At 39.9% G+C, this 27,656-nt stretch overlaps 1 protein-coding gene across 3 annotated transcripts in view; it reads left to right on the forward strand.

Annotated features, from left to right (window-relative positions):
- Positions 1-27,656, forward strand: part of HDAC9 (histone deacetylase 9) — a 511,031-nt gene that overhangs the window by 280,005 nt on the left and 203,370 nt on the right. For 2 of the 3 annotated variants that reach the window (XM_050938583.1, XM_050938582.1), the window contains exon 11: positions 227-2,836. In XM_050938583.1, coding sequence (XP_050794540.1) covers positions 227-547 — 321 coding nt within the window. In that variant the 3' untranslated portion in view covers positions 548-2,836. Of the gene's footprint in view, positions 1-226; positions 2,837-27,656 lie in introns of those variants that run through there. The other variant, XM_050938581.1, reaches the window with a different exon arrangement.

The raw sequence follows: 27,656 nt of genomic DNA on the forward strand, positions 1-27,656 counted from the left end.
AGCATCTTCTAAATTGAAGGATGGTAGGATCTTGTTAGTGAGGAGCTTACATTCTTCATTCCGATAAACTTCTGCTGCAAAGTCGCATCATTAACTCGTTTTTCCAGGAAAGTTTTGACTCACTTGTCAATACTAATATAGTAATCCTTAGCATGTGGCATTTGTGGAGAAATATTGGCAGTAACTTTAATTTGTATGTCTCTCTCGCTTGCTCTCTCTTTTTCAGATGCTCTCTAAATCCATTGAACAGCTAAAGCAGCCTGGCAATCATCTAGAAGAAGCTGAAGAAGAGCTTCATGGAGATCATGCTATGCAGGAAGAAAGAGCTCCCTCTAGTGGTAACAGCATTAGGGATGACAGCTGCAGCATTTGTGTGGATGACAGAATAGGACAGCATGTGGGGGCTGTGAAAGTGAAAGAGGAGCCACTGGACACTGATGAGGATAATCAAACCCAGCAAATGGAATCTGGGGAGCAGGCTGCTTTTATGCAACAGGTAATAGGCAAAGATTTAGCTCCAGGATTTGTAGTTAAAGTTATTATTTGAACATCAAATGCATTTTTAGGGCTTGAATAAGAGATTGACTGTCTTTTGATTCATGGATCTAGCTAATTTCATTTTAGTGTTCAGAAAATCTAACAAAGGTGGGTGCATTTGTGTGCACTCTTAAAACATAGTGATGCTCATTTTAAAGGCCACTGATTGAGAAAATACCTGCTGCACTCAATTATTCTACATAAGTCAGTACATAATACATAGAACTTGTTTTCGCTCTAGACTCTATCACATGAGTTAGTTCCAGGGAAATAGAACTCACTGTTGTTTAACTAATTTGTTGAGATCAGTAGTTGCTGGAGACCAGAACTGATCAATGAAACATTCTTTCTCTGTTTTTGAATTCTTCTGATGTCTTGACTTTTTCCTTTCACCTATATGTATATAATGCATCATACTGTAGTCTTGAACACTGTTAAGAGTAGGTTTGTTTTCTCCATTAGGCAGATACTGGTTTCAGTACCGGGGTCCTAGATTTGTGTATAGAGTATGACTATGGAGATATTGGGAGTGCAAAGTGGATGTAAACATACAAGGCAAGGCACTATTTCAAAGGTTTTTCTTTTTGCACTTCTTAGTGTATTTTTCATTTTTCCCTATTGATTATGTTATCTACAACAGCATGATCAAATGAAGCAGATTCAAATATTGGCAAGGAATGATATGCAACATTGTGTTCCAATCAGATATTAGGGTATATCTGTAATTGTAGAAAAAAACAACCCACAGAACTATCATCTGATAGTCAATATTTTTGAATAAAAACTAATCATATAATATTGTATAACCTTTACCATTAGAGTCTCACTGAAATGCTAAATTAATGACAGTGTGTGTAAGAGACACCAATGTGGCAAAAGGTCATTTAAATTGGTAAAAAGTATTTTAACAATTGCTAAATGATAAATGCACTTATATAGACTGTACTTTCAGAACGCTGGTGTCCTTTTTTCCCTATAAAATCAGAACAACTCTGAATGCAATAGAAGGCACTGTTTATTTAAATCAGTACTTTGTCAGGTCCCTGCTGTTCTCCTGCAGAAAAGTGATTCTGTGGGGGTGAACAGGAAATGCCTTATGGAAACAGGAAGTCCAAGTGATTCATGTACTGAGGAATGTAAGGGGGTGGGGGAGAAGGAATGGGGGGATGGATAGTGTTTTACTCTGTTTTTAAAGGGCACTCTATGAATTGATTTATTGTCAAAGAAAATAACAAAACGAGTAGGGAAATTGTTAAGGAAGCTTTCCAGTGAAACATTTCCTTCATATTCCCTTTTGATATGTTTACCTTGTTTTATAGGTTTACTTTTGTTAAGCTAGTTAAAGATTCATTGTATTAAGATCTCTTTAATATGGATAATCCAAAACTGACCTGGAGTCCCTGTCAGGTTTTTTTTCCTATTAAAAATATTTATATTTCTAAAGCTAAGGTATTTTAAGGTGCAGTATCCTGTTTCAAAAGAGATTGCTGTTTTCCATATGTAGAAATTGTTCTAATATATGTTATTAGTATGTGTTGTTTACATTTTGCTCTAATATTATAAAGCTCCCTTATAAAATGTTGCAACTTCTAACGATACATTATCCTTTTCCTTAAAAAGTCTCCAAACAAATTAAACGACTTAAATAGTTGCTGTAAAAGAAAGGCCTCCTGAAACATTAACATCATCTTTGATAGGAAAGACTTGCTAACTGACAATATATGTTTTTTGCTTAAATATATTTCCCCCCTCCCACCCTCAAATACAAAGGGGGAAAATAACATGCACATTCAACATAATGAAGCATATAAAGATAGAAATATGTATTTTCCCATTCTGTATATATTTCATTTCCTACCAAGCCTAATTTCAGCCTCACCAAAAAGGGATAGTGAATCTTTTAAAATACATTTTATTTACAGAGGAGCTTGCAAATGAGAAGACTTTTGTACAATATCGTTTCAAAGACGTGTAACAAACAACAAAAGATATTTTTATAGTGTAATTCAGGAGAGTTACCCCAGTAAAGCCAGTGGACTTTAATTCTATTCAAATTTGATAGCCCCTGAATTGAATCAAGAAACTACCTGGAACCAGTGAAAAGGAAAACTGGGTTAAATAACCATATTTCTAATTGATAAATGTCTCTTACATTTTAAATCTACTGTATTTATTATAATCTACTCCTTTGGAGGTGATCTCTTGTTTTGTGTTGTAAATATATTCTGTTTGTATGTTCCCTTTCTTGCCTTCTGATACAAGTCTATTTCTTTCTCAAATAAAGTTTTTTTTTAAAAGATCCCCTTACATATATCTGGCTTTGTGTAAAGTTGATAATTTTAGTTGGTGCTCTGTTTTTTGTATAACCAAATCTGCTGGCTATGCATTGTTGAAAAAATCCATTAAAGCTTTTAGGAGCAAGATTTTTTATTACACTATTTTTACAATGATTACACAAAGTCTATTTTGGTCTGTTATATGATCCTACATCAGCCATTATAAACTGTAAAACAAATGGAAATAATATCTATGCATGCTCATTTTCCCATCATGGCATTTGTCTTGGACATGTGGTCATCAATGGTACCATAAAGAACAAATAAAGTACAGATAAACCAAATTTTCTGGCCCCTGATTAGCCAATGTGTGGGCTATTTGAAAATCATTTCCATTCCTATTTCCAAAATTCATATATAACCTAAAATAAGTTGATTTGAAACTGGTGAAAGTTTTGAATGTCTCTTGAAACCTTGGTTAAAACAAAGTTTACCTATAAATACAAATCCGGAGAGAGAACTTCAGACTAATTAGAGGGTGCTTTTCAACACTGATTCAGAAAAGCATTGTAAGCATATGCTTAAAGTTAAGCATATGCTTAAGTATTTTGCTAAATGGTGGGTGATGCTTTCCTGAGTGGGACCCTAACTTTGCTTTGACTTTTACAAAGATAAATATCATTCCAATATACATAACTACTTTCATTGTTAGTAGTCTCTGAAATTTTGCTACAAAAAAAATGTGTGAAGGGCAAATAAAGGACCCAGAAAATCAGATACTGAAAAGGTAGCCAGGCAGAATGATTATCCGTCTTCTCTAACTCTGCAATGGTTAGGCTCTTAACTCTTTCACTTCCAGTGGTTTTTGCATTAAGATAAATGGTTTCAGGTAAAATAAATAGATATGAATAAACATGTTTTCATAAATGCCATTTTTCATTATAGTTAATTGTATGAGCATTATTTTCCCTGATATAAGTGATATCCTCAAAATACTTACTAGCTAAAAAGAATAATAGTAAAAGGCATAATTTGCAAAAGTTAAACAAGTTAATTAGCATTAACCATACTGCTGCAACAACTTAACATATTGATCACTCATACATAAATTGAAGTCTTTAAGTAGTTAATACTGCTGACAACATTTTTTTGAAATGAGGCCTGTTGTTTTAATAAACATGTCAGAATAGCAGTTTAAAACATTTTCCATCTATAACCCAAGAGCTTATTTTACAGCATTCATTTTCTGAGTGTAACTAAAAGATTCCTTTATTTTCCAGTTTCCAAGCAAGTTGCAATGAAACAAAAGTCATAATCAAATAAATACCGCATGTAATTGTTTTGGGAGGTAAGGTGTCTCTTCTTTGGAAAATAAGCACTTATGCTGTGCTGTTGTCAAAAATAAAGCCTGTATATGTAGCAATTTGTGACCATCACTACTAAATTAGTAAAATTGCTTCATATAACTTATGTACTCTGAGAAAACAAACCCTATTAAGCCATACACTGCAGTTATACAGTTATTGTCCCTTTAATCTCTGTTCATCATTTGGTGTTAACAAAATAGTATTAAAGTTGAATCTCTTAGCAGAGCAGAAGTAATCTGGGCAGTGCTGACACATATCTCTACCATTCAGAAATTCATTCATGCACATTCATCATTACCATATCATCTTCAGGATCGCTAAGATTTACTCTGTGTATCGATCATGAGTAATACAACTGTGCCCTGTTTTTATTTCACTGGCATTCTGAGGTAAAAAATTTTATGAACATTAGTCCCAAAATGCCAGGCTATGAACGCCTCACAATTTGCAGTCAGCATTAGCTAGAAAATTAACTTTGCTGTATTATGTTCTGTCCGAGTAGCAGCCTGTCCTACTTATCCATTTAAAGGCTGTTGTTTGCTTTTCATTTATTTGTTTACTTTCTGATTTCCTTATGCAATTCCCATCATCTGGATGGCAGAGCTTTTTCAGTACCTCATTTGCTTGCTGGAGGATCATAGTTTTGAGCATTATACTGTACACTGAAGTCCTCCTCAGAGAAAAGAGAAGCTCACCATGGGTAAAATTAGCCTCTTATTTATTCTGGTACAATCCCATTGATTGTAATAGGCTTGCGTTGGTGTATTTGATGGAACTTATCCCTTTCATCTTCAGTATAATTCAGCCCAATTCGATTTTTATTTTAACTCTGTCAGATCTAAATGCATAGCCAAGGTAGAGTATGCCGGTCTGCATTTTGCCCTGTGTTCCTACCTGTGCCCCTCTATCTTTATGCCATATGTTTATAAAGCATATATTTATTTTTAGCCCTATTTTCTGGCATTTATGATATACTCCAATTCTTAGGAGCTGCATCTGTTTTCTGTTCTATATCACAAAATTGAATGGTTCTTATATTTCTAAAAACACAGTACAGTGCAAGGGTCAGTTTATTATCTATTACACTGTAGTGCCTAGAGGGCCAGTCAAGCTCAGAACCCCATTGTGCTGGGTGATGTGCAAGTTAATGAGATGCCCTACTTGAGAGGGGATGGGAAGCGTGTGGAACCAAGCATCACCTATAATGGCAAACTCTAGCCTTAAATCAGAGCAGGTAGATGTGCCTGTCACAATGATGTGTGCAGACACAGTTAACAATGCTAAGATTTTAAAGTGTTGTTACTGGGCTTCAGAGTCAACACACTAACAACAGTCGAAGGGGGGCAGTCCACAGCTCCTAAGACCAAATGCTCATTTACCCCACATGGAGTGTGAATAAAGAGCTTTTCACAGAGGCTGTATGAAGGGCTGGGGAACAATCTTCCACAACCAAGTGACTGGCTTGGCGCATAGAAGCTCTTCACAGGCTCCCAGTCCCAGGCCAGTTGTTTTAACCCTGTGAATCCACTTCGCACTGAACCTCCTTATCATTCCACATCCACACCACCAGAAAGCCCTGCAAGAAAGGTCCCCCTCCATAGTCTCCACTTGCACAGTGTAACCATATTTGGGTCCATTTAGAGCCTTCTATGTCTTTTGCAAGGGACAGCATTTTGGCCTTAGAGATGTGGTACTGCTGTTCATGTTCAGAATAATATTGTCACAACAAGAAGGGAGGGAGGCCTAATTCTGTTTCTGAATGTATTTAGAATTCTAGAGAAAATGTTGTGTCACCAGAAGAGTGTAGGTACAAAACTGCAGTGCATACCAGCTCAACTCAATGCCTTCAGCAACGATGAGCTTATTCTTCTTTCTAGACCAGCTCCTTAAGTCTGCGTCACACAAGATCAGGAAGCAGGGAGGCTGGCATTACACTAATCTTCTGACCCTTCAATCCTGGGAGCAGTTCAGCCTCAGTTGCTACTTAGAGCAGCTCAAAGCTGCTCTGAAGATTATAAGCTAGTAATGGACCCTAGGGCCCATTATGCGTCCAGGGATTGGAGGAGTGTAGGGATTTCAAGCATGTCTTCAGAATCCCTCTGCACCATGAGGGGGAGCTAGAGCAGGGATGTTTTGGTTACACATCTGATAGCACAGCTGGGCCATTGTCAGTCTCCTGAAGTGACACAGCTTGTGTCCTGCAGTGACTCCCAGTGCTTGTTCTGTGTGTGTTTTAAAATGTCTGTTTTCAGGATGAGATTCCATCAGACTCTGAGCAAAGCTGAAAAGGTGAGCTTCCTCAGACTGCTCTGCAGTAAACCTGAGACCTGGCTAGGAGGGACCTCTTCTAGGGCCTCTTCAGTCTTTACCTAGCCCCTCCTCTGCTGAGAATGCCTGTAAGGTTGACAATTAACATTAATTATGCTGCTGAGTTCTTTATTTATCTGGCCACCCATCTCTTAGTAACCAGGCTGATTCTGCCAACTCATTTCACAGATGCCAACAAACAGCAGCCAGCAAGACCATCTTTTGGATACTATCAGGCTTGATCCATGGCTGAAACAGTGGTTTAGACATGAAAGACTCCTTATCCCATCAGCAGTCCCTCTAAACCTCCTCTTTTGTTCAAGATGGTTACTTTTGGTCTTCTAGAATTTTATCTAACATTCTCTTATAGTTCTTCTACTCCCTTATCTGGATAGTTTCCTTTGGTCTCATAAAATGGAAAAATGCTCAAGTTTTATCTCCTGTGGAGTAGGGTGATGGATTGTCTTATGGACATTTTAAAATGTGCTGAATGTCTGACCATACCCTTATCTTCAATGCAATTTCTTTTGTATTTTTGATAGAAGAAGAAAATAACACTAAATATGATCTATATTCATCACCACCTTGCTCATTCCATGTACATTTCACTTCATCAAGTAGTTCAAATCTATTCGTTTCTAGGGAAGAATTTGCACTGTATGCCCTTAAGGCAGGGGTGGGCAAACTTTTTGGCTCGAGGGCCACATCTGGATATGGAAATTGTATGGCGGACCATAAATGCTCATGAAATTGGGGGTTGGGGTGCAGGAGGGGATGATGGGTTCGACTTGGGGTGTGGGCTCGGGGGTGGGGCTGGGAATGAGGGGTTGGGGGTACAGGAAGGTGCTCTGGGCTGGAGCCAAGGGGTTCAGAGGGCGGGAGGGGGATCAGGGCTGGAGCAAGGGCACAAGAGGGTGCAGGCTCCGGGTGATGCTTATCTCAAGCAGCTCCCAGAAGCAGTGGCATGTCCTCTCTCCAGCTCCTATGCGGAGGCACAGGCAGGTAGTTCTGCGCGCCTTCCCATCCGCAAGCACCGCCCCTGCAGCTCCCATTGGCCATGGTTGCCAGCTAATGGGAGCTGTGGGGGAATGTGTGGAGCCCCCCTGGCTGCCCCTAAACATAGGAGGCAGAGGGGGGGACATGCTGCTGCTTCCAGGACCCAAGCGGAGCCCCAGAATGTGTGGAGCAGAGCAAGGTCCTGACCCCACTCCCCAGCTGGAGCTTGAGGGCTGTATTAAAATGTCTGAAGGGCTGGATGTGGCCCCCAGGCTATAGTTTGGCCACCTCAGCCGTAAGGCAAGCAATTTGGACTATAACAACTTCCACAAACCCTTTGCTAACAGAAATGTCCTTTGTGCCCCATGGAAGACACTCTAAGTTATCATTATAGTCTTTTTTATAGTTCTAACAATTTTCTTTGCACAGAGAGCCTTGAAAACCAAGGCAAAGCAAGTATTAGGATTGAAAGGAAGAGCAGTGGAACACCATTTCTGCAGCAGAAGGAGATGGTGAATACTGCACACTACACCACCACACACTTTATGTAAAATAAACTTGTTAAATTTGAGAGATATCCCACAGAATCATCCCTTGCGTGTATGATGAAGGTGGACTGGAATCAGTTAATTTGGATTTAAGGGCAGGAAAATACTGTTTTGCAGCCTGACCAAAAGGACTCTGCATCTTGTAACTTTCAGCCCTCTCTGGGACTGTGCCAGTTCCTGCTCATGATCTCTCTAGTTATGTGCTCATATGGTCTCCCACCCTTATAGTATTTGATTCCGCTTGCATATTGAGAAATAATGATGTCTCTTTTACTCCAACATTTCAAAGAAATAACTTTGTTAGTTTAGTTATTTCACTTTAGAGAGATGGGGGAGTGGGATGTACGAGAATATTTTGTCGAAGAAGTAAGTTTTGTATCTTGTTCTCAATGCACTGAGGCCAGTGCTCATTCTCATCTCATCTGGCACTGAATTCCACAGTCTAGATGCTGCTCCAGTGAAAGTTCTGTCTTCTGCACTCTCAAACTTCCCCCTGTTGACTGGCAGTTTCACTGTTCCAATGGAACGTAGCTGTATAGCAGGTTATCATCCTGGGGAAAGCACAGTTGCTCAGGTAGCTAGGTCCAGTTCGCAAAGGACTTTCAATATCAGAACAAAGAGCTTGAACTGGACTTTTTCTATGGGATGCCAGAGCTATGGGGTGATGCATTCATACATCTTGTGTTGCTAAGCAGACAGATTACTGCATTTTGTTCATACATGGATGATTTCAGAATTTATGGTTTCAATCCTAGATTTGAATTGCAATAATCAATCCTAGAGGTCGTGGATAGGTGGATCACTGTAGCAAGGTCTGAATCTGATAGGATGAGGTGAAATCTTCTGGCCAGTCACAGATGGAAATAGGCATCTGATTCTTTTTCTTACTTCCTTGGCTATATGGGCATCCAGGGTCACTGGACAAGGCTGTGCACCAATTTAGCAGGACAGTGACAACAATAGAGGGCCATATTACAGAGGAGGCAAGTTCTTTGAAGCCCTTCTGTCTTCCTGACAATAGCCCCTCAACTTTTACTGGTTTCAGCTCTAGCCAGCTGCTCTTAATCCAGGTGCTGATTTCAGATGGGGATTGAAATATCTGGGTGTCTGTGTTCTTAACATCAGATGTACTTGTAGAGATAGTTGATATCAATGTACTGTTGATACTTCAATCCATGTTGTCTCACCCACTGCAGCAATATTTTGGTATAGATGTTGAATAATATCAATGAGAGACTGAAGTTTGTAGGACTCTGCAGGTAAGGCTCTGGACTCAGTCTGAGATGAAGGACACAAGCCATTTTGGGCTGATTCTATTCAATCTGCAGGAGGAACAGCAGTTTTTGTTGAACAACAGCATCAAATGCTTCAGAGGGGTCGAGAAGCATGAGTATAGCTGTACTTCACATAGCTATGCAAGGAGAAGGCCATCCACCAGAACAAGTGATGGGACCTGATACTTATCTGAGAGGGATTCAAGACACTAGCAGATGACAGGTATGCCTGGAGATTTTTTTTTTTTTGGTAGCTTATCAATCAGCAGGTGTTCACTCCCAAGCTAGCTACCTAGCCCGCCATCGGAGAAGACCCACTCCCCATCCGACCATGCACACCACAGTCAGAGGCCATAGTACAACCCATCTTCCACCATTGCTACAAAGAGAGGTCACAAGACAACCACCTACCACAGCTACTGCTGCTGCTGTGAGGAACAGCTGTCAGGTAGGGGAGTCTTCTGGAGGAGCTTTTGGAGGAAATGTGGTGGGTCAAAGAAGGCTTTGGCTAGAGGAATAGGGATGGATGATTTGAATTGGGAAGAGTGTGCTCAGGCCAAAGGATTGATAAGATTTTGAGAGGGAAAACCATAGAGAATATCACAGACCAAGGGAGAGAGGTTTTGAAGGAACTTCTTTTTTAAATATTGGCTGCAGTACTAAATTGCACTCTCCTGCACAGTTACCTACAGGCGGGAGATAAAACAGCAAGGAAACTCCACAGAACGTTCTTCAAACTGTCCCTTTGGATAATTGTGGGGGTACACTGTGGAACTGGCTTAGTGTTCCTCAGAGAAAGCAGCATGAGTTCCTCAGAGTTATGGTGATAAAGAGCACAATACTTACAGGAAAATTTGCTTTCTAACCATGAACTTTATCAGAATAAAGAGAACAATCTTATCCCTAAAGCTATTATGTGTTTCCCTCTGCTTCACTGAAGTGCTTCTGCCTACAAACTTCCCCAGCACACCCCTTCCTGGCTTCCTGCTATGGTTTTAGTGGAACAGTTCATATACCCTCACAGGTCTCCAGTTGTATCAGACCCACCACAGTGTTCCTTGAGCCTTCTGCCGCCTCGCTGCATGGTCATTGGAAGGCATATGCTGTTGCACAAAGGAAACCCTCTCTAGAAGGCTTACAAGCATAGAACCCTAGTTATTGCTGCTTCACGCAGCATTAATTTAGGTACCAGGTACCTGAGTAGATAAGTATGACTTCTGTGGGAAGGTAAACTGAGGACAACAGCACCTGCTGCCATCTCCAAGCCTACCCATAAGTTCTTCAGGAAAATTCTCATGTTGCACTCCCTTAGGAAATTCTGTGTGAAGAAAGGGATGGGACAGAAGAAGATGGCACAGGAACAGCACCCTCCACCTTTTCTAGCCTGGTCTGCATCCCCTCTTGTCCAAGTGGATGGCAGGTTTTGTCCCTTTGTACTTACTGATTTGTAACACCTTTGCCCCTTCCTCATAACCTCACTGCTTCAATAGGAAGTTCTGAAATAGATAAAGGCTGAGGATCTTGAGTTTTACCTACTATATGTAACAGTTTAGAGAACTATTTATCACTGCTGATTTTTAAAAAATTACAATTTTGTGATTTTTTTTGTATTTTTTCTGTTTCCCCCCCAAAATATTATTATTTGGACCAGCTCTATAGCAGTTTTAATAAATAAAACACAGATTTTCACTGAATTGTTTCAGGGAGTCAGTTCATGAAACTCAAGAAATTTTGTTTAAAAAGTTTAAATTCAAAAAATTTCTACCAACTATACTATTTATGGCTACCTAGCATGACACCCAAATTGATTGTTGCATTTCTATTCTTTGTGACTCCTTCAATGATGTTAGATTTATTGTTAAACAAGAATTTTCCTGGTCTAGTAACTGAGATTATAATCACTAAGCACAGGATTAAAGAAGTAGAGAAAAAAGCTATCCTCTATTCTAGTCTCTGTATTTGTTATATCTAAATCTCAATTTAACAATTTGAGTGCATATTATAATAACCAGAGGCAGAGCCAAGAGTATCAACCTCCTGTTAACTCTGTTATACCATTTATGAAATACAAATTTACACTTTTATTTTTCCAGCTGGAAGACTGTACCCTGATTTCATTATATCATTATCAATTATTAAGTCTAACACTTTAATACAGTGCCCGTCCTGAAATCTAAACCTCTTCAAATATCTGCTGAGGCTATAACCAACTGCTACAGAAACACATTTAGGTTTAAAATCTTAGCAAAAATACACAATAAATACTTAACCAAAAAGATATTGGGCACATTTTTCTTCTTGTTTCATTAAAATTATTTTAAAAGACAGGTCTTGATGTGCCAAGTAGGATTTTCCCAGAGTTTTAATCCTCTTTATGTTAAAAACACTTTATAATTTGGAGAATATCATATATGGGAAATGGTCTACCTCTCATCAGTCACTGAGATTTCTAGGAGATGACTAGACATTTAAACCGCAGTGACAATCATTCATTAATAGTTCCTTCCATTCCCGTTTTCAGTCTTGGCCCTTTGATGCAAAAAACTGCACCAGTGATCTAATCTGACATCCTCATCTATTTAAAACCTAGTCCTAGATATTAGTTCCAAACTAGCATTCTAGATGGTGCTAATAATAGTGCCAACCAACACCAAGAGTGACAAATTCCACCCAAGTGCAATTCATCTGGATATATGAAGATGTAGATAAATGTGCTGTATCCTTCAGACAAAGTGTCATAAAATATGAAATTTAAGTTCACATCATTACTAAAAGTATGAAAAGTATCTTTCAGTTCTGAAGTATTTGTTCAGCGCTGGATTAGGATAAAATGCTGTCAGAAATGTGTTAGAACCTTGATTTCAGGCAATACCTGAAATTTTCCTTGACTTTAGTGTGGTGATTTCTTTTTTCTTTAACCTGTTTTCAGTTTAAATCTTAATGAGCATTCCTGAGTTTTCACATACTCTTAGCAGTTTGAGCTGCACCTTTAAAAATAAATAACTGACTTAACATTTGAGGACAATGACCAAAGACAGGGAACTTGCAGAACATGCTGCTATTCTCACTTTAACATTATTTTTGTGAGCATCGGGCACTTCTAAAATGGTTGCACTTTTCCCCCAACCCTTGTTATATAAAAGATTTACTGTTACAGTTTGTGTGTGGCCAGGCAATGGCATATGGAAAACATGTTTCCTGCTATTTAATTTAATTACTCCAATCACGTGCCAGCCTCGGGCATGTCATTCTGGACCTCTGAGGCTCTTTGTCTGTCAAAGAGATGGACAATATCTTGGCTTTGTTTAGCTGCTCTGGAGGCTGCAGATAAAACCACTGAAATACTGACTGTTTGTTTAACCAAAACTTTGCATTTTTACCATTTGGCTTTGATTTTTTGTTTTACAAAAAAGATGACATTTTGGCCTTGGTGAGCTGAAAAGGAAATAGTAAGGATATGAAGAAGAACTGTCACTTTTGGAGGATTAATATACAAAAAAAGAATACTCTAGCTTCCTGGTCAGAAATAAGCTTTGTTAGCAGAAACTTAAAACATGTATCATTGTGTTATTTCAGACCTGGCCGTTAGTGTGGGGCAGCTGGAAAAGTCCTATGTTTCAGGCAGGTTTCAGTTTTTCTTTTAAAAGATGAAATTATAAAAGCAAAACTAAGTGTGACTGCGTGGCAAGTCATCACACAAGTAGCCTAATAAGGGCTAACTTTATAAAACGCCTTTAGTAATTTAGAAGTTATATGAAATACATGTAATACAAACTTTAACAAAAATCTGTGTGGTAAATACTAGAATTTGGTAAAGTGACATTTACGGTGCTGAACATTATAAGCCCTAGTTCAGGAAAGCACTTAAGAGTGCCTAACTTTAAGCATGTGCTTCAGTTCCGTTAGCTTCAGCGGGATCTAAGCACATGCTTCAGTGCTATCCTGAATGGGTGCTTTCTTGAATTAAGGCCATAGATGGTAAATGCTATTAAGTGATATTTAAGACTGGAAAATCACTTGTAATACATACCTGAGCCTTTGGGAGCTATATCTTTCATGACAGAGAATAAAGAAAGCAAATTTTCACAGTGTCAGTTCCATGAAACATCTTTAATCAAGGTGAATTCCTTGATTTAAGAAACTACTATATGTGGAAAGCCTTTTTATTTTACATTTTTTCAGACCTGAACGAGTTAAGTGTGATTGAGGACAACAGTTAGTAGCTTTGTAGTCAGTTTAAGTTACAGGCTGACACCACGTCCCACAATATTAACAGGTGTTTCTCTTTGTTTTCCATTTACCTAGAAGCACACATTAATGCACTGTTAAACCATGTCATTGCAAATAGAACATTACAGAGGTACTGTGCTGACAGCTGTGCATAGGTGTGTACATTGACCTAGACACTGATTTAGCGACTGTGTGTGGGTAAAAGTGTGCAAGCAGATAGGAGTCCTGTGTAAAACAAAATAATATGTGATTGTAATCTGCATGACTTTGTTGTGGTGTAATGATGTGGAGCTTGAGCTTGATTCAGTAAAATGAAACCAATGAAGTGATTCAAGGAGAGAGGTGATGCAACTGGAGCTTGGGGAGGGAGACAGCAGAGATGATTGCCTTTGCAGCATCATATTGGAAAGAATAGGTGGTGGGAAAGAGGAGAGGCAGAGAGGTCAGGCAGGAAAGGCTTACATTAATCAAGTCAAAAGTTGACATATCTGCAAGCAATAGGTCAGAGATGTAGTTGTGCTTTCGGGCATATCCGGGGAGTCCCTGCTGTGTTTTGTTTTTGTTTTTTGAACTGGAAACAAGGGACCTTCTTGGGGACAAGGGACAGATATTCAGGGCCTGATTTTCAAAACTCCTGCAACTCTAGACCATTTGAAAATAAAGTGCCTACATTTGAACTACTAATTTGCGTGCACAAGTACCATAACTGCATATGCAAGTCAGACACTTGCACAATGGTTTGCCTACGCAGTTGTGGTAACTGTATAAATAGGGATGGAATTGTCTTTGAGTACATCATTGCACATGGTTTTACATGCCTGACTTTTAAAAAATCTGGCCATCAGTGTATAACACTGTTCTCATATTCAATATTTAACGTATTTAGAAATTACAATATATGTTCACTTGTATTAAATGGTCTGCGTAGTATGCCTGTGTTTTAAAATGTATCTCTAATCCATCTATTAGCTAGCCTGATTATTCATACTAAAAGCAAGTTAAATAATTCTTTTTGATTTAGTAATCTGAACTAGACATATTTCATGTTGCATACCAGACTGTTATGCAGTTACACCCTGTTTCAAGTCCTGGCCCTCCATTATGTGGTAATACAGGTTATGTAAGTCCTCTATTGTTGCTTAAATCAGTGTCCCACAAACCAATTTATTCTGAGCATCATGGCTTGCTGCAGAAAGGGATTTGCATGGAAGCAGCCCTCCCCTTAAACTTCCTCCCTTGCTTCTCATTCTAGTGTAACCTACTGTTTTAGCAGTTCTTGTACCCCTCTAATGGCTGGGTAACCATAGATGAGACTGTGCTACTTCTGCAAGCTAATAGAGACACTCCTGTAGCTTAGGTGGCAGAGATGTGTGCTTTTAGTGCTGATAGTCTAGGGTTCATTCCCCACTGAAAACCTATCCTAGTAGCAGCTTCTTCGACTAAGTTGCAGAAAGTACTGTAGACATAAAAATAAATAGTAGCTTTGGTGTGGGACAACAAGTGGTCTTTCTCCCTCTTCCTGCTTGTTCATCACAGGCCAATTACCTCATCATCTCTCCTAACAGCTCTAAATCAAAAGGCCCGAGACTCCAAAGTGGGTTTTTTAAGGATGTGAAGCACCTTGTAAATTGTTGGAAACCTGCCTTCCCCATCAGTCTTTAGAGGCACTGGGCATGTTCAGCACTTTCTTAACATCTCCTAGTTCCTCTGTGGAGGAGCCAGGGACTCCACCTCTGGCAAAGAGGAGAAGTCGGTTGGCTCCATGAATACTATGAATCTTAGTGATGGTACTTTCACTCACCTAGACAATTGCTTCATAACTGTAGGAAGAATCTCACAAATTTAGTCAGTTCTGCACCATGGAGCCACTACGATCGCTACATGACTCAAAAGCAGTAAATAAGGCATTACCACATTCATGCTATTGTCAGACAGATATGCCTTAAAGAGACACATGCTAAAACCCTTAACTTGCTGGACAACCTTAAGACACCATCATTCATTAATTGCATCAATTCTGCTCCTTTAGTTCTATCAGTTGGTGATATCATATATGATGGATTGGGAATACTTATTCAGAAGCTGAATTCATTCCATACAGGGCTTAATTCTGCTACACCAGTGTAAGTCCACGGTCGTTACCTCGCACACCAGTGTGACAGCAGAATTTGGCCCATACAGGATCGACTTCAAATGTCTGTTAACTTCAGCTCTTATTTAAGTAGTCCTGGATGGATGGTGAGGTGACTTTGTCATGACTTTGGGCTAGATTTTTGAGCTGTAAGTAGTAAGCACAGACAATCTATTACTTTTGAAACTATTGGTGAATATTATCCACATTTTGGGCCTCTTGTGGTTTGGGGTTTTTTTTGCGCTGTTTGTGAACATTCTCACAACTGGATATTATTTTTTAAAACACTAGCATGTGGCATCCTACACATATAAGGGTATTTATTCTTTACTCTGTTATTCTGTTCTAAAGTTACAGCCATCTAAGCAGGGAACAGAATCAATATCAGGTGATTTACGTGGACAATTATCTGCCAAAGAACAATAAACAAGCCACTAGTTCTGAAATGTTATTAAAGTTCTCTCTCATATTTAGTTTAAACAAATATAATTTGTTTTCAGAGTTTAGTTTCTTCTGTAAAAATTGTATTGTGTGTTTTGCTTTAAGCAGAATGGCTGGGAGGGTTGCTTTTCTTTCTTTGAGTTCCTACAATTTTTATTTTTTAATGCAATATGATTGAACCTCCCTTTGAAGATTGTCTATGGAGAGCAAACAGATCTCCACCCTGTTTGTGGCTCACCACAACCTTGAGGAAGGTTAGCTGGAGAACACTAAAATAAAATGGTCATGGGAAGCCGCAAATCTTCAGACTTGGAATCTGTTGGTGTGTATTTCTGTGAAAATGTCCTCTGAGTGTGTTTGTGCATGTAGTACATATAACAGGGACAAAGGCCATGCTCATTTATACTGTGTCTGCACATGGTGAGGTTTTGTGCAGTGCCTGATAGACATAGCCCAAGGGGAAAGAGGCTAAGCTAGCTTTAAGCCACCTTTGTATCCTTTCTATTCTGCAGTGCTGTGGTGGCCCAATGTAACCTACGTTATGTAGCTCAAGCCAAAACCAACTATAGGGGTAGCACCATGTATAATCACTGTAGTGAAGCCTTTTATAAGCCTGATCCCTCCTACTCCTGGCCCAGCCCCTATAGCCAATGGCATCATGGGTTTGTGGAGGGGGCATTTTAAGACTCGGTGGCTCTTTTACTCAGTTCCTTGTGCTGAAGGAGTTCTGTTCTGGCTGGACCTGGGACCATGGTTGAAGGAAATATCCCTCCCAGAAAAACTCACTAAATTCAGTGGAGTTACTCCAATATTCCCTGCCCGGACTGGACATGAGAGCCGAACTTAGGTCACTCAGTACAATAACTCACTCTGAAGAAGACTCAGTGAAAAATAAATACATCCAGATTTTTACCACACTGAATATGAAAACAAAGCATTTGTAACAACAAACATATTAGAGGATTAAGAAAACTTTCCACATGTACAGTAGTTACCATTTACAAGTTGACTTTTACCAAGAATTACGAAGCACTGCAAGAGACAACTGTGGTAATGGTCAGGAAATACTAATTTTAATTGTTTTTCTGTAGCTGTGGTCTTCCACCTATGTTGCATTCATGATTTTCACCTTATTTTGTTCCTAAGCACTCCTCTGTAAAGCAGTAGCATATTCCATTCACAACTTTCAGTTATCCTCAATGGGATACATGAAGTCAATGAGCTTTGGATCAGGCCCTGAATGGGCAAGTAACTTGCCCCAAAATTATCACCAGTCAAGCCATTGAGAATAATTAGTATAGAGTTTCTTACCACAAGCACTGTATCTGAACCAGCGTTAGTATTTTGAGCTTCTGCCACTGGTACTGGGATGACCATCATTGTGACAGGTCCTTCCCACTGCAACCTCAGTGACTCAAACCCTTGTTTAGTGCAATCTGCCATGTTCCAGGATTTTGAGCACCCCAAGTTCTGTTACAGGTTGTAGCATGCATAAGTGAGTGGGAGATAGGCAGTGGTGGTAAACTGAACTTCAGATCTGACTTTGGACCCAAAGTTTATCGGTGAAGTAGGGAAGAAGGAGTTGGCTGTCTGTGATAAAGATGCCAAGGAACTTTCTGAGTAGTACAGCTTAACTATCTAACTTTTCAGAGCATCATATCTGAGGAGATCTTCTCTTTCCTGCCATTTTTTCCCTCCAGTATCATGAAGAATTCACTTTACATCAGGCTGGGAAAACAGGTTCTAGACCAAATGCAACTGACATGATTGAACCAAATTCAGGTCCCATTCAGAGCAGACGTCTGTTAAATGTATTCAGAGTTTATAAATCTGTATCTCACCTATGGCAGTGACAGTGGTGTTCTTTCCTAAAGCAGAAACTTGTACCATGGTTGCTGGTAGCATATGGATGATAAGCTATGTCACTGAGGTCAACAATAATTGCAACAGAGGATGTGAGAGGCCATAGGGGAAAAAAATAGCTGTCAAAAGAAAAGGGCCTGAGGAGAAAGCGTAAGCAAATTTAACAAAGGAACGTAGCAGAGACCCCACAAAGTATAGTTTGAAATTTTCTGGAGAGCAGCATTCTAAGCATTTTGGGAAAGAGAAAAAACTACAGATTTCAGAGTGGTAGCTATGTTAGTCTGTATCAGCAAAAACAATGATGAGCCCTTGTGGCACCTTGGAGACTAACAAATTTATTTGGGCATAAGCTTTCGTGGGCTAAAACCCACTTCATCAGATGCATGGAGTGGAAAATACAGAGGCAGGTATAAATACACAGCACATGAAAAGATGGGAATTGCCTTACCAAGTGGGGGGTCAGAAAAAACTGTATGAGGCAAACCCTGTGAAATGTTACACCTTCAGTACAATCCCCTTCTAGCAGCTGATCATGTTACTAAAATTATAACAACTAGTTTTGCACACTTGAGGTAGCAAGATGAAAGATTTATAGTTTGCACTGGATGTAATGGTATGAGAGGAATTTGTTGCCAAATGGGGCTGTGATTTGAATAGGGCGCCTTTGGTTTGGTTAGTGTGTTTGTTCTGTGGCTAGAGTTCACTAAAAGAAGTCTTTTGATGTGATGGCCAACGATAATTATCTGGTGAGCAGGAGAAATCTAAATCCTCCATGTTTTAGAAAAAGAACAGAATGAAATACTTGGGTATGTAGAAAAAAAATAGGATAACAGATTCCATGATGGTGTGAAGTAGATCAATTCATAGGGTGCTTATGTGATTTATCACCTTAAAAAAAGATTTATTGACACCAAATCATGGTAGTTAAAGAACTAATTGGACCTGGCTTTGAACACAAGGCTGCTTGAGAAGGGGGGACAATAAGTTTGGAACAGAGTCCTGAGCTTTAGAAACAACACTGCTGGTTTGGCTTAGTTTCCAATATTGTTGCCTATTTTTAAATCCTTTCAGCAGGACCTCACTCCATTCTGATGACCAGTGAGAATTCCTGTGGAGTAGATTAACCCAACATTTCTCCAACTGCCTAATCTGGTTTCAAAGTGAATTTTTAGCATTAGAATATAAAGAGAAGCAAAACATTTAATATAATCATGTATCTAGGCTGCAATTCCACATATTGGTGCTTTAAAAGTACCTTAAACTCTATGGCATAACTGAAATAAGACTTACAGTTCTTAGAAAGACCTGACATTTCTGCTCTAACCTAGAGCTGTATCTTTGAACTTTAACTGTGACTCTTGACTTGCCTGTGAGAATGGAGTTATCCATGTAACATCTTATCCTGTAAATCATTTGCTTAATGGACTCCCCCATTTGGCCTCTTTTTTTATTGCTGGGGACGAGTCTTCAGGAAGAATGTGTCTGTATTCCCTCTCTCTCGCTTGGCATTCTGTCTACTTCTTTGACACTCCTCCTGACATTGAGAAACACCTTTGCACGTCATATCTAGCTTGAATTCTTGCAAAGCATAGACCATTCAAAGACTCTGGTTGAAAGTCTAGGCATCAATTTGCATGTCTTTTTAGGGATAGGAGACAGACAAGTCAAAAGCTTATTGCTATTTAGAGTTGAATGAATGAGATCAAATGATTCTGTAGCTGTCATTTATTTTCACTTGATTTCACCAGCAAAAGATATCAAGTGCCTGCTCTGATTCAAAAGTTTAAAGCAAACAAGAAATATGTTTTTGTAAACATTTGTGGCACATGAGGTGAATGTTTAGTACAATGCATCAGGTTTAATCCACATAATCCCAACTAGGGGACATGGCAACCGGACACTTCAGGTTATTGGTACTACATGATCGACCCATGGGAGCAAAACAGTAAAAGTTGTTCTGGAAAATGCTATTACACTAATAGTAGTAAGGAAGGTGGTTAAGTTGTGTATTTTTTACATGGGGTGCTGGTTTAAACAAGTTTAGTTTGTTAGCCATTTCCACATGTTCAAACCTCTGTACAGTCATTTTATGGTTAAGGTAAAAAACACTTATGTGTTTTAGGTGCCTACATGCCTGTACGTATGTGGATCACTTCCTAGAGGGCCCAGAATATAATGCAAATGTTATTTGCCATGCAATGAAAATACATGTGTATTTACTTAATACTTCCATGTGCATCAGCTCTGTTTTATGAGTGAATAAGGCTCATATAATTAATGATGTAGGCAGAGAGGAAGGTATGGGACATGGCAGAAATTCAGAATTATTTTATACACTCTCAAGCTTACTTCATATTTCTCTGAATATTTGAAGATGTTGGGGAGAGAAGGTTAAAATCAGAAGACTCCACAGCCCCCTGTAATCTGTGGGATGAAGTAAGGGTGCTTTAAAAATTACACAAGAAAGTCCTTCAAGTATTTGAAATATATTAAAAAATAAAGTGTGCACAGATTTGTGCATGTCACTTGTTGCCTTTTCCAGTATTACAGTTAGTTCAGAACTAAAAAATACAGAGACTCTAATAAGTAGCATAATATAAAATTATATGTTGATTTTTCCATGGGCTATTAATATCTTCTTACTGTGAGATTCTGCTGGTTGGTGGTTTCTGGCTTAGCTTGTAGGTAAAGGGGAGAAAAAAAGAACTAGACCACCTCCAACATGAATACTGACCTCCAACTGCTATTTAACATAAATTTGCAAATAACCAAAAATAATTTATCTTTCAATCAAAGATGAAGATGTTATGCCTTCCCAGCCTTATTCTGTTTAAGTTTATATATCCTGAAATACTTTAATCATGCTTACCAATATCACGACCAAGTCAGTGTTAACCTTTGGATGCTGGATGGAATTCAGATTCTCATTCTTTGTGGCATTATAGTAGAAGATTTAGAACTGCCAGTAAGGAAGACAGAAGAACTTTCGCCAATGGTCAGTCACATGAGACAGTGGGAACAGCAGCACAGGACCAGTGCATAACGTGTTCCACGAATACAGTAACTCTTATCCTTAGACATTTCTAAGTACATTTCATCGTAATCCAGCCCTTGTTTTTCTTTTATTCTTCTTCTTCTCCCATTTAAATAAGGAAGAATGGTATTATTAAACATCAATGAGGTTCCATTGTTTGGAACAGAAGTTCCATCCAAGTTTTCATGAGTCTAGTGAAAGATTGAATTTCACTTTCCTTTTGAACTTCTGAGGAATCAGGACCATTGAAAACATTGCTGTGTAGCCTGTGAATGTTAATGGTATTTAGTTATTGAAATAAAAACTATATGAGGGACTGCATGTCTGCGGGGGTTGGTAATTGGATACAGAACCTTTTGCCTTTGCGTCACTGGTTCAAATCTGTGGCTCGTGACCGTGATCTGTTATAACCCAACTGTGCAGTGGCCTATATAAAATGAATGCATATGTAAGCGGGGGAGTGGTCCCACTATTGTGGGGAACTTTCCTGGCTTCTGCACTACCCCAGTGAAGTGGGCTAGTGAAAGAATCTGAGTCCTTGCTCCCACTTCATTTACCCAGAGGCCTCCCTGCCCTTGAGGACTCCCCTTCCACTCTCCTGTCTGGCAGAGTCCTCATAAACCCAACAAGGCTTGACCCAGGATTCCTAGGGGCTCAACCCCCAACCCTGCTGTGGTCACCTAGGACAGGGGCTAGGGTGTCCCCACTCCGGGGTACTCTCTTTGCACTGGGCCCCTCCCTGACCCACTGATTATTCCATACAATTTAAAGCAAATACAAGTTGTTTACTTAACAATTATTTTGAATAAAAGAATAAGGAAAAATGGGAAAGGTTAAAGGAAAACACATCACCCTGCTCTATGTCAGGGAACATTACAAACAGTGTCTCTGGACGTCAGGGCACTTCACAGTCTGTTCCTTGTAGGACCCAGGTCTCCGTCTCAGGCCCTGGCTGTGCTGCATGGATACTGTGGGTTGGACACTTGCAATGGTGGTGGCCACACACCTCCAGGCTTTGGGTGGTGGGACCCTTGTTCTCAACTTCAGCCCCCTGTCAGGTTAAGATCCCCCTCCCAGTGTGGCCTGCAAGGACCCTTGGCTAGGGGTGTCTTTTTGTACTGGGCCCTTTGCCCAGAGTCCCCCCTTGGCTGGCCCCAATCGTTCATAACACTTGGCTCTGTGGCTGCAGCCCTGCTCCCAGCACAGGATCTGCTCTCTCCCTGGGCTGTGTCTCTGGCTCTGTGGCTGCTTTTCTTGCCCCTCTGGATCTGGCACAGCTCTGCTCCCCAGCTCAGCTTGGGTCCCTGCTTTCGCCTTAGCTTGGACCCACTCTCTCTGACCCAGGCAATTCCAGGTCACACGGAGGAGGACGGGACCCACCCTGGCCTCTTGACTCCGATTAGCCTGCCCGCCCTGTCAATCAGGCTGACTGGGACCATTGGCCTCTCCCCATTGTTCCTGGGGACTGTCAGTCTCAGGGTCCTGATTTCCCATCAACCCTTCCCCTTTTAGTGCTGGGAGCTAGCCAACCAAAACACTTCCACTGAATGTTAGTAAGGGGCAACAGTCCCCTTACACATAGAAACTATCCCCCTCAGTGCAGAATTGCTCTCTGTGGTATGTTTTCTAGAATGTAGTTTGTCCAGTTCCTAGTGGATAGTTGTCCACATTAAAAACCACTACAGCTGGCACTAACTGGCACCTAAGAAACTGTGCCTTCAAGATACAGACATTCTGTGGAGTGGAGCTGCACCATTCAAATGAATGCTTTAGGAGGAACTCTGCACACAGTGGAAATAGCCTTGCTGCTACACCACTTCAGAGGTCGGGGTGTTGGGAAGTAAAACAGACTCCCCTCACTGCAGGCCTCAGTTCCTTATCACTCCTTATCGGGTGCCTTGTAGCCCAAAGGGTTCACAGAGGGAGTAATTCATGGCTATGCTTAATTTTTCACTCTTAAAAGTCTCAACAATCTTGTTTCCTTAACTAAATGCCTGTGAGAAAATTGTAGGCCATCGTTATGACATTTGGGGGTGTTCAGATCAGGGGCTTTGGTTCAGGTCATTATAGACAGAAGGCCAGATATTAGTTCAGATATTGACTGGATTCAAATTCTCCCAAAGTTCGGAGTAGCTCCAGGAAGAGGGGCTTAGTTTGGGCATCTCTCTAAAATGTAGGCGCTTCAGTCAATGGGAGATTTTCCATCGACTTGGATGAGAGTAGATCAAGCCTTATTTCCTTTACAATGGCCATTTGTAAGTAATTCATTGTATTATATAGTGCCCTATACTAAATGTGGGGAATTGCATATACACACACACACACAGGTCAAGGACAATATTAAAGATAGCTTTGTGGAGAATTTAATGGCTGTCACTGGCTATTGTGCCATAGATGGGTGCGGTTTCTACAGACTAAAAAACAAATGGCAGTAGCCAATTTCAGAAGTAATGCAAAAGGCGGTATAAATTAGACCAGTTTTCTCTTTGGGATCAGGAGTTTAAGTGCGTGTAAGGAGGGGCTACTTTAACTCTCACTTTGGGCTCCCCAGCCTGTAAATGACACCACTTAGATAGTTTATCACAGGCTACAGTGGGCGGACAGGAGTCTGAGCGTAAGGAGGAATTATGCATAATTTCTGAATTTGGCCCAGTGTCCTGCCCCACAGATTTTATAATCTAATGTTTCCTGTTAAAGATGTTGGAAATGCAAATCTGTCATGTCTTTGAAGTGACTGAAAGTTAAATACCTCTCTCTTGCCGTTTTAGTTTCATATAAACTAAACTTCCACTGAGAGAGCCCCCTCTGAAGCTAGTCCCAGGACACCACTGTGCAGTGTCCAGCAGGTGTTGCTGTAAGAGCAGCATGGCCTGCACTTTTTTCCAAGAGAAGCAAGTACAATCAGCGGGACTCCCAAGTCCTCTATAAAATGCAGGTCTCTCTGATGGCAGTGCAACTGACTGCTGCAGTTTTACTAGAGTGAATCCACTTCTGACATTCATTGTGCTAAAAACTTTAGTAGATGAGAAATTAAACTGATGATAGGGAAGAGTCTTTTGATTTGAGAGTCATCAGAATCCTAATGGCTTTTAAAAGAAACCAAAACAACCAATCCCACAATACAAAATTTGCAGTGCATTAGCAAAGAGAACACCACTATTTTTTCCAAACAAAATCAAAGTGTTAAATTGTTTTTTAAATGCAGATTGAGAGAAATGAAATTAAGGACAATAAACTAGTAGTCAAAAATAGCAAGAGAGGCTGGAATGTTGGTAACCAATTGCAAGCACAGAATCCAAGCAAAGTATCTTGAATTGGTAGTACTATAATAAATTAGTTTTCCGTTTTGTGCTTTGTAAGTGAAAACACCACCAAGTCAAGCTTGGGAAACGCAGAATAAATGATGACCTTTTTATTCACCTGCACCCATTAGAAGTCCGAAGAACTACAGGGTGGAGCAATAAATGAAACAGCTGAAGCAGAGTTAAAGACAAACAAAAGAGTAGCTGCATTAAGGGACAGATCCATGTCTAATGAAGGAGGGTTCCTGTGCGACTGAAGAGTTAATTGTCAGGTAGCAATAGATGAAAGCCAAACAGTCTGTAGGATGGTCTGCTACAGTGGCTGTTATCTCATTTTCTTCCATGGATTAATTTTCCCTCTTTAACTTTAATGAGATAAAAGTCTAAGGGTAGGAGGTGGCCCTGGAGTGTTCAAAGGGCAAGAAGTGGTCAAGAGCTGGTTTATCTCAAACTTTGATTAGCCCATTTGATAGGTGATACTAAGCACCCCAATTGGTGACTGATTGAGAAACTTGGCCTCCCCCAGCAGGATAGTGAACACGTAAACTCTCTCCTTTAGTTAGTATCTACCTTGGATAGGGGCAGGAGTGATTTATTTCCTGGCCAGGTCCTGGAGTGTATCTACTTTGATTGGCTCCCTTGATCTTGACATCAGTCATTTGGTTTTCAGAGAGAGGGGAACAGAAGATAATGAAAGCTACATTAGAGAGGGCCTTACAGTTTTTGCAAATGGTATTTTATCTTCAAAGGCAAGTATCTTTCAACAGTAAAGGAGAATTTATTTCCTATTTAAAGAATGTTAACATGAAATACATTACTATTTTTTCCTTCGCTTTTACAACTTTGCTTCAGATTTTTCCTTCACTTGAACTGTAGTTAGTCTTGTTTAAAAGGGGGGGAAAGTGGCATGAAGTACAGCTCTCAAATACTGAATTAGACACGGTATGGTACTTTCCATACAGGTGCCCACAGGCAGCAGCCCGACACAGAAGCTACCAGTCTAGCTTCTCCCGGAGTGTGTAGCCTAGGCTAAGTCTACCCTAGGAATGAAAGACTAAAAGAGGAGAGTGTAAGGGGCCTAGCAAAATAAGAGCAGAGATGAAGACACCACCATTTGCAAGTCACACACATTACTGACTGTTTGTTTGTAACTTTCATACAAGAATTCATGGCAGTAAAAAACCGGAAGAGTTAAATAAAACTAAAATATACCCCAGATTTGGGCCCTGGCAAATATCACCAGCATGGTGAACCTCCCCAGGATGGCTCTATGCCAGCCCCTTCTTGACCTCCAGAGTAAGGGACAAACCTGGGGCGTATTGAGGAAGTGAATAGCTGCACACTGCTATTCTCAGCAGGACAGCCCACAGAGCACAACTGCAGCCACAGTGTAAGTTAAAGCAGCCCAATGAGCATACAAGGACCAAGACAGGTGACATATACAATGGAGAACTGGGACTGCATTACCTTCCCCAGATTACTATAAAATGCACAAACTCCTAAAAAACCGAAATGCACTTTAACATTACTAATTCTAACACAAGAGAACTTCACTTAAATATGTCCTGTCAACCTCTTGGAAAATCCTTCAGCTGTCATCCAAAATTAGCTAAAGTAATTCACTCTAGCTCCAGAGTGAAGAACTTTCCTGCTTTCTCTTTGTTAAGCCACTCACCTGCTGATCTCCCTTGCTCAAAACCAAAAAACTGACACTTACCTATATCCTCCAAGATAAACAATTTCAAATATGCCTCCACTGAGTCAAAAAACCCACCAGTTGCACTTTCTGAAAGTAATAGACTTAAACTCTATAGTTAACTGAAGTGTTCCATACTTTTCTTGTTTCCTGTTTATCAGTGGTTAAGTACAGTACAATGTATTTTAAAAGTGAAGGACTTACAATCAAGACATTATCATATAATTGTAACTTAATATCACAAGGGTATACAGTAGAACACCAGAGTTACGAACTGACCAGTTAACCATACACCTCATTTGGAACCAGAAATACGCAATCAGGCAGTAGCACAGACAAAACAAAAAAAAGCGAACACAGTACAGTAGTGTGTTAAATGTAAACTACTAAAAAATAAAAGAAAAGTTTAAAAAAGATTGGGCAAGGTAAGGAATGCGGTTTTGTGCTTGTTTCTTTTAAATTAAGATGGTTAAAAGCAGCATTTTTCTTCTGCATGGTAAAGTTTCAAAGCTGTAATAAGTCAATGTTCAGTTGTGAACTTTTGAAAGAACGGCCAGAACATTTTGTTCAGAGTTATGAACAATCTCCATTCCCAAGGAGTAACACCGAGGTTCTACTCTAGCTGCAATATCTAAAATTGGATAAAATGATTTCAGAATATTTCTCACTGGTGCCCTTTTATTAATCAGTATCTTTCCAGGCAGTGGGCGTAGTAGGAATTAATATGTTGACTAATTTTTGTATGGACATATTGATAATCAGAAGTCAAAGCATTTGCATTTCTAAGTGGAATACAACCCTCTGTCTGGAAGAACTAATCCCTGAGATGTTGCCTGCAGAATCATATTTTCACTGGAAAGGAATTACATAAGTAGTTAGGGCACACTATACAGCAAAAAAAATAAAACATCTCCCAAACAACAGCCCCCAACAAAGTACAGGTCATCTTCTGAGAGGTTTCTTTTCCAGTCCTGAATGAGGATTGTAGTGATCCAAAAGAGGTCACTGTTACAAAAGAACAATTTTCCCCAAAGCACTGTACTGATCATGCCAGATACTGCACACTCCATACAAAGTACTGAAATAGCTCATCTTCCATTGAAGTGAATGAGAATGAAGGAGCTCAGCATCTTTCAAGATCAGACTCTAATTGGCCCTTGAAGCAAAATTAATATTCTGTACCCTGTACTTCTGCTTACAGTGATGAGTCTGGGGAGAGTGTGTAAATTTACAGACAGGAAGAGAAGGGAGGCACCCATGAGCAGGCAACACCAGTGAATGAACACAAAGCTACCAAAAATCTTACACATCAGTGAGGTGAACAAGCTACTTCCAGGATCCTTTAACTTGTGGCCGTTAACAATTCTATAGCCAGTAAGCAAAGTTGTTAACACTGCAAGGTGAGTCTTTATGTTAAAATAAACTGCTCTTGAGCAGTGTCTCCAATGTATTAGAGAGAGACTATTCTTTACCATAAGGTATGTATGGCTTTTGGGGTTCCAGCTTTTCCCCCCTTGTGTATACAGTTATTGAGGTCAAACCAAGGAAAATCTGACCATCCGTTTAAGTCTGTGGTTTCCTTAAATCCCTGCTGTGGTATCCTAGAACGGTGATTCAATAGATAATCCATATACGGACGCTCCCCGGATTACAC

The sequence above is a fragment of the Gopherus flavomarginatus genome, chromosome 2, assembly GCF_025201925.1.
Source record: "Gopherus flavomarginatus isolate rGopFla2 chromosome 2, rGopFla2.mat.asm, whole genome shotgun sequence".
In the NCBI taxonomy this organism is placed as follows: Eukaryota; Metazoa; Chordata; order Testudines; family Testudinidae; genus Gopherus; species Gopherus flavomarginatus.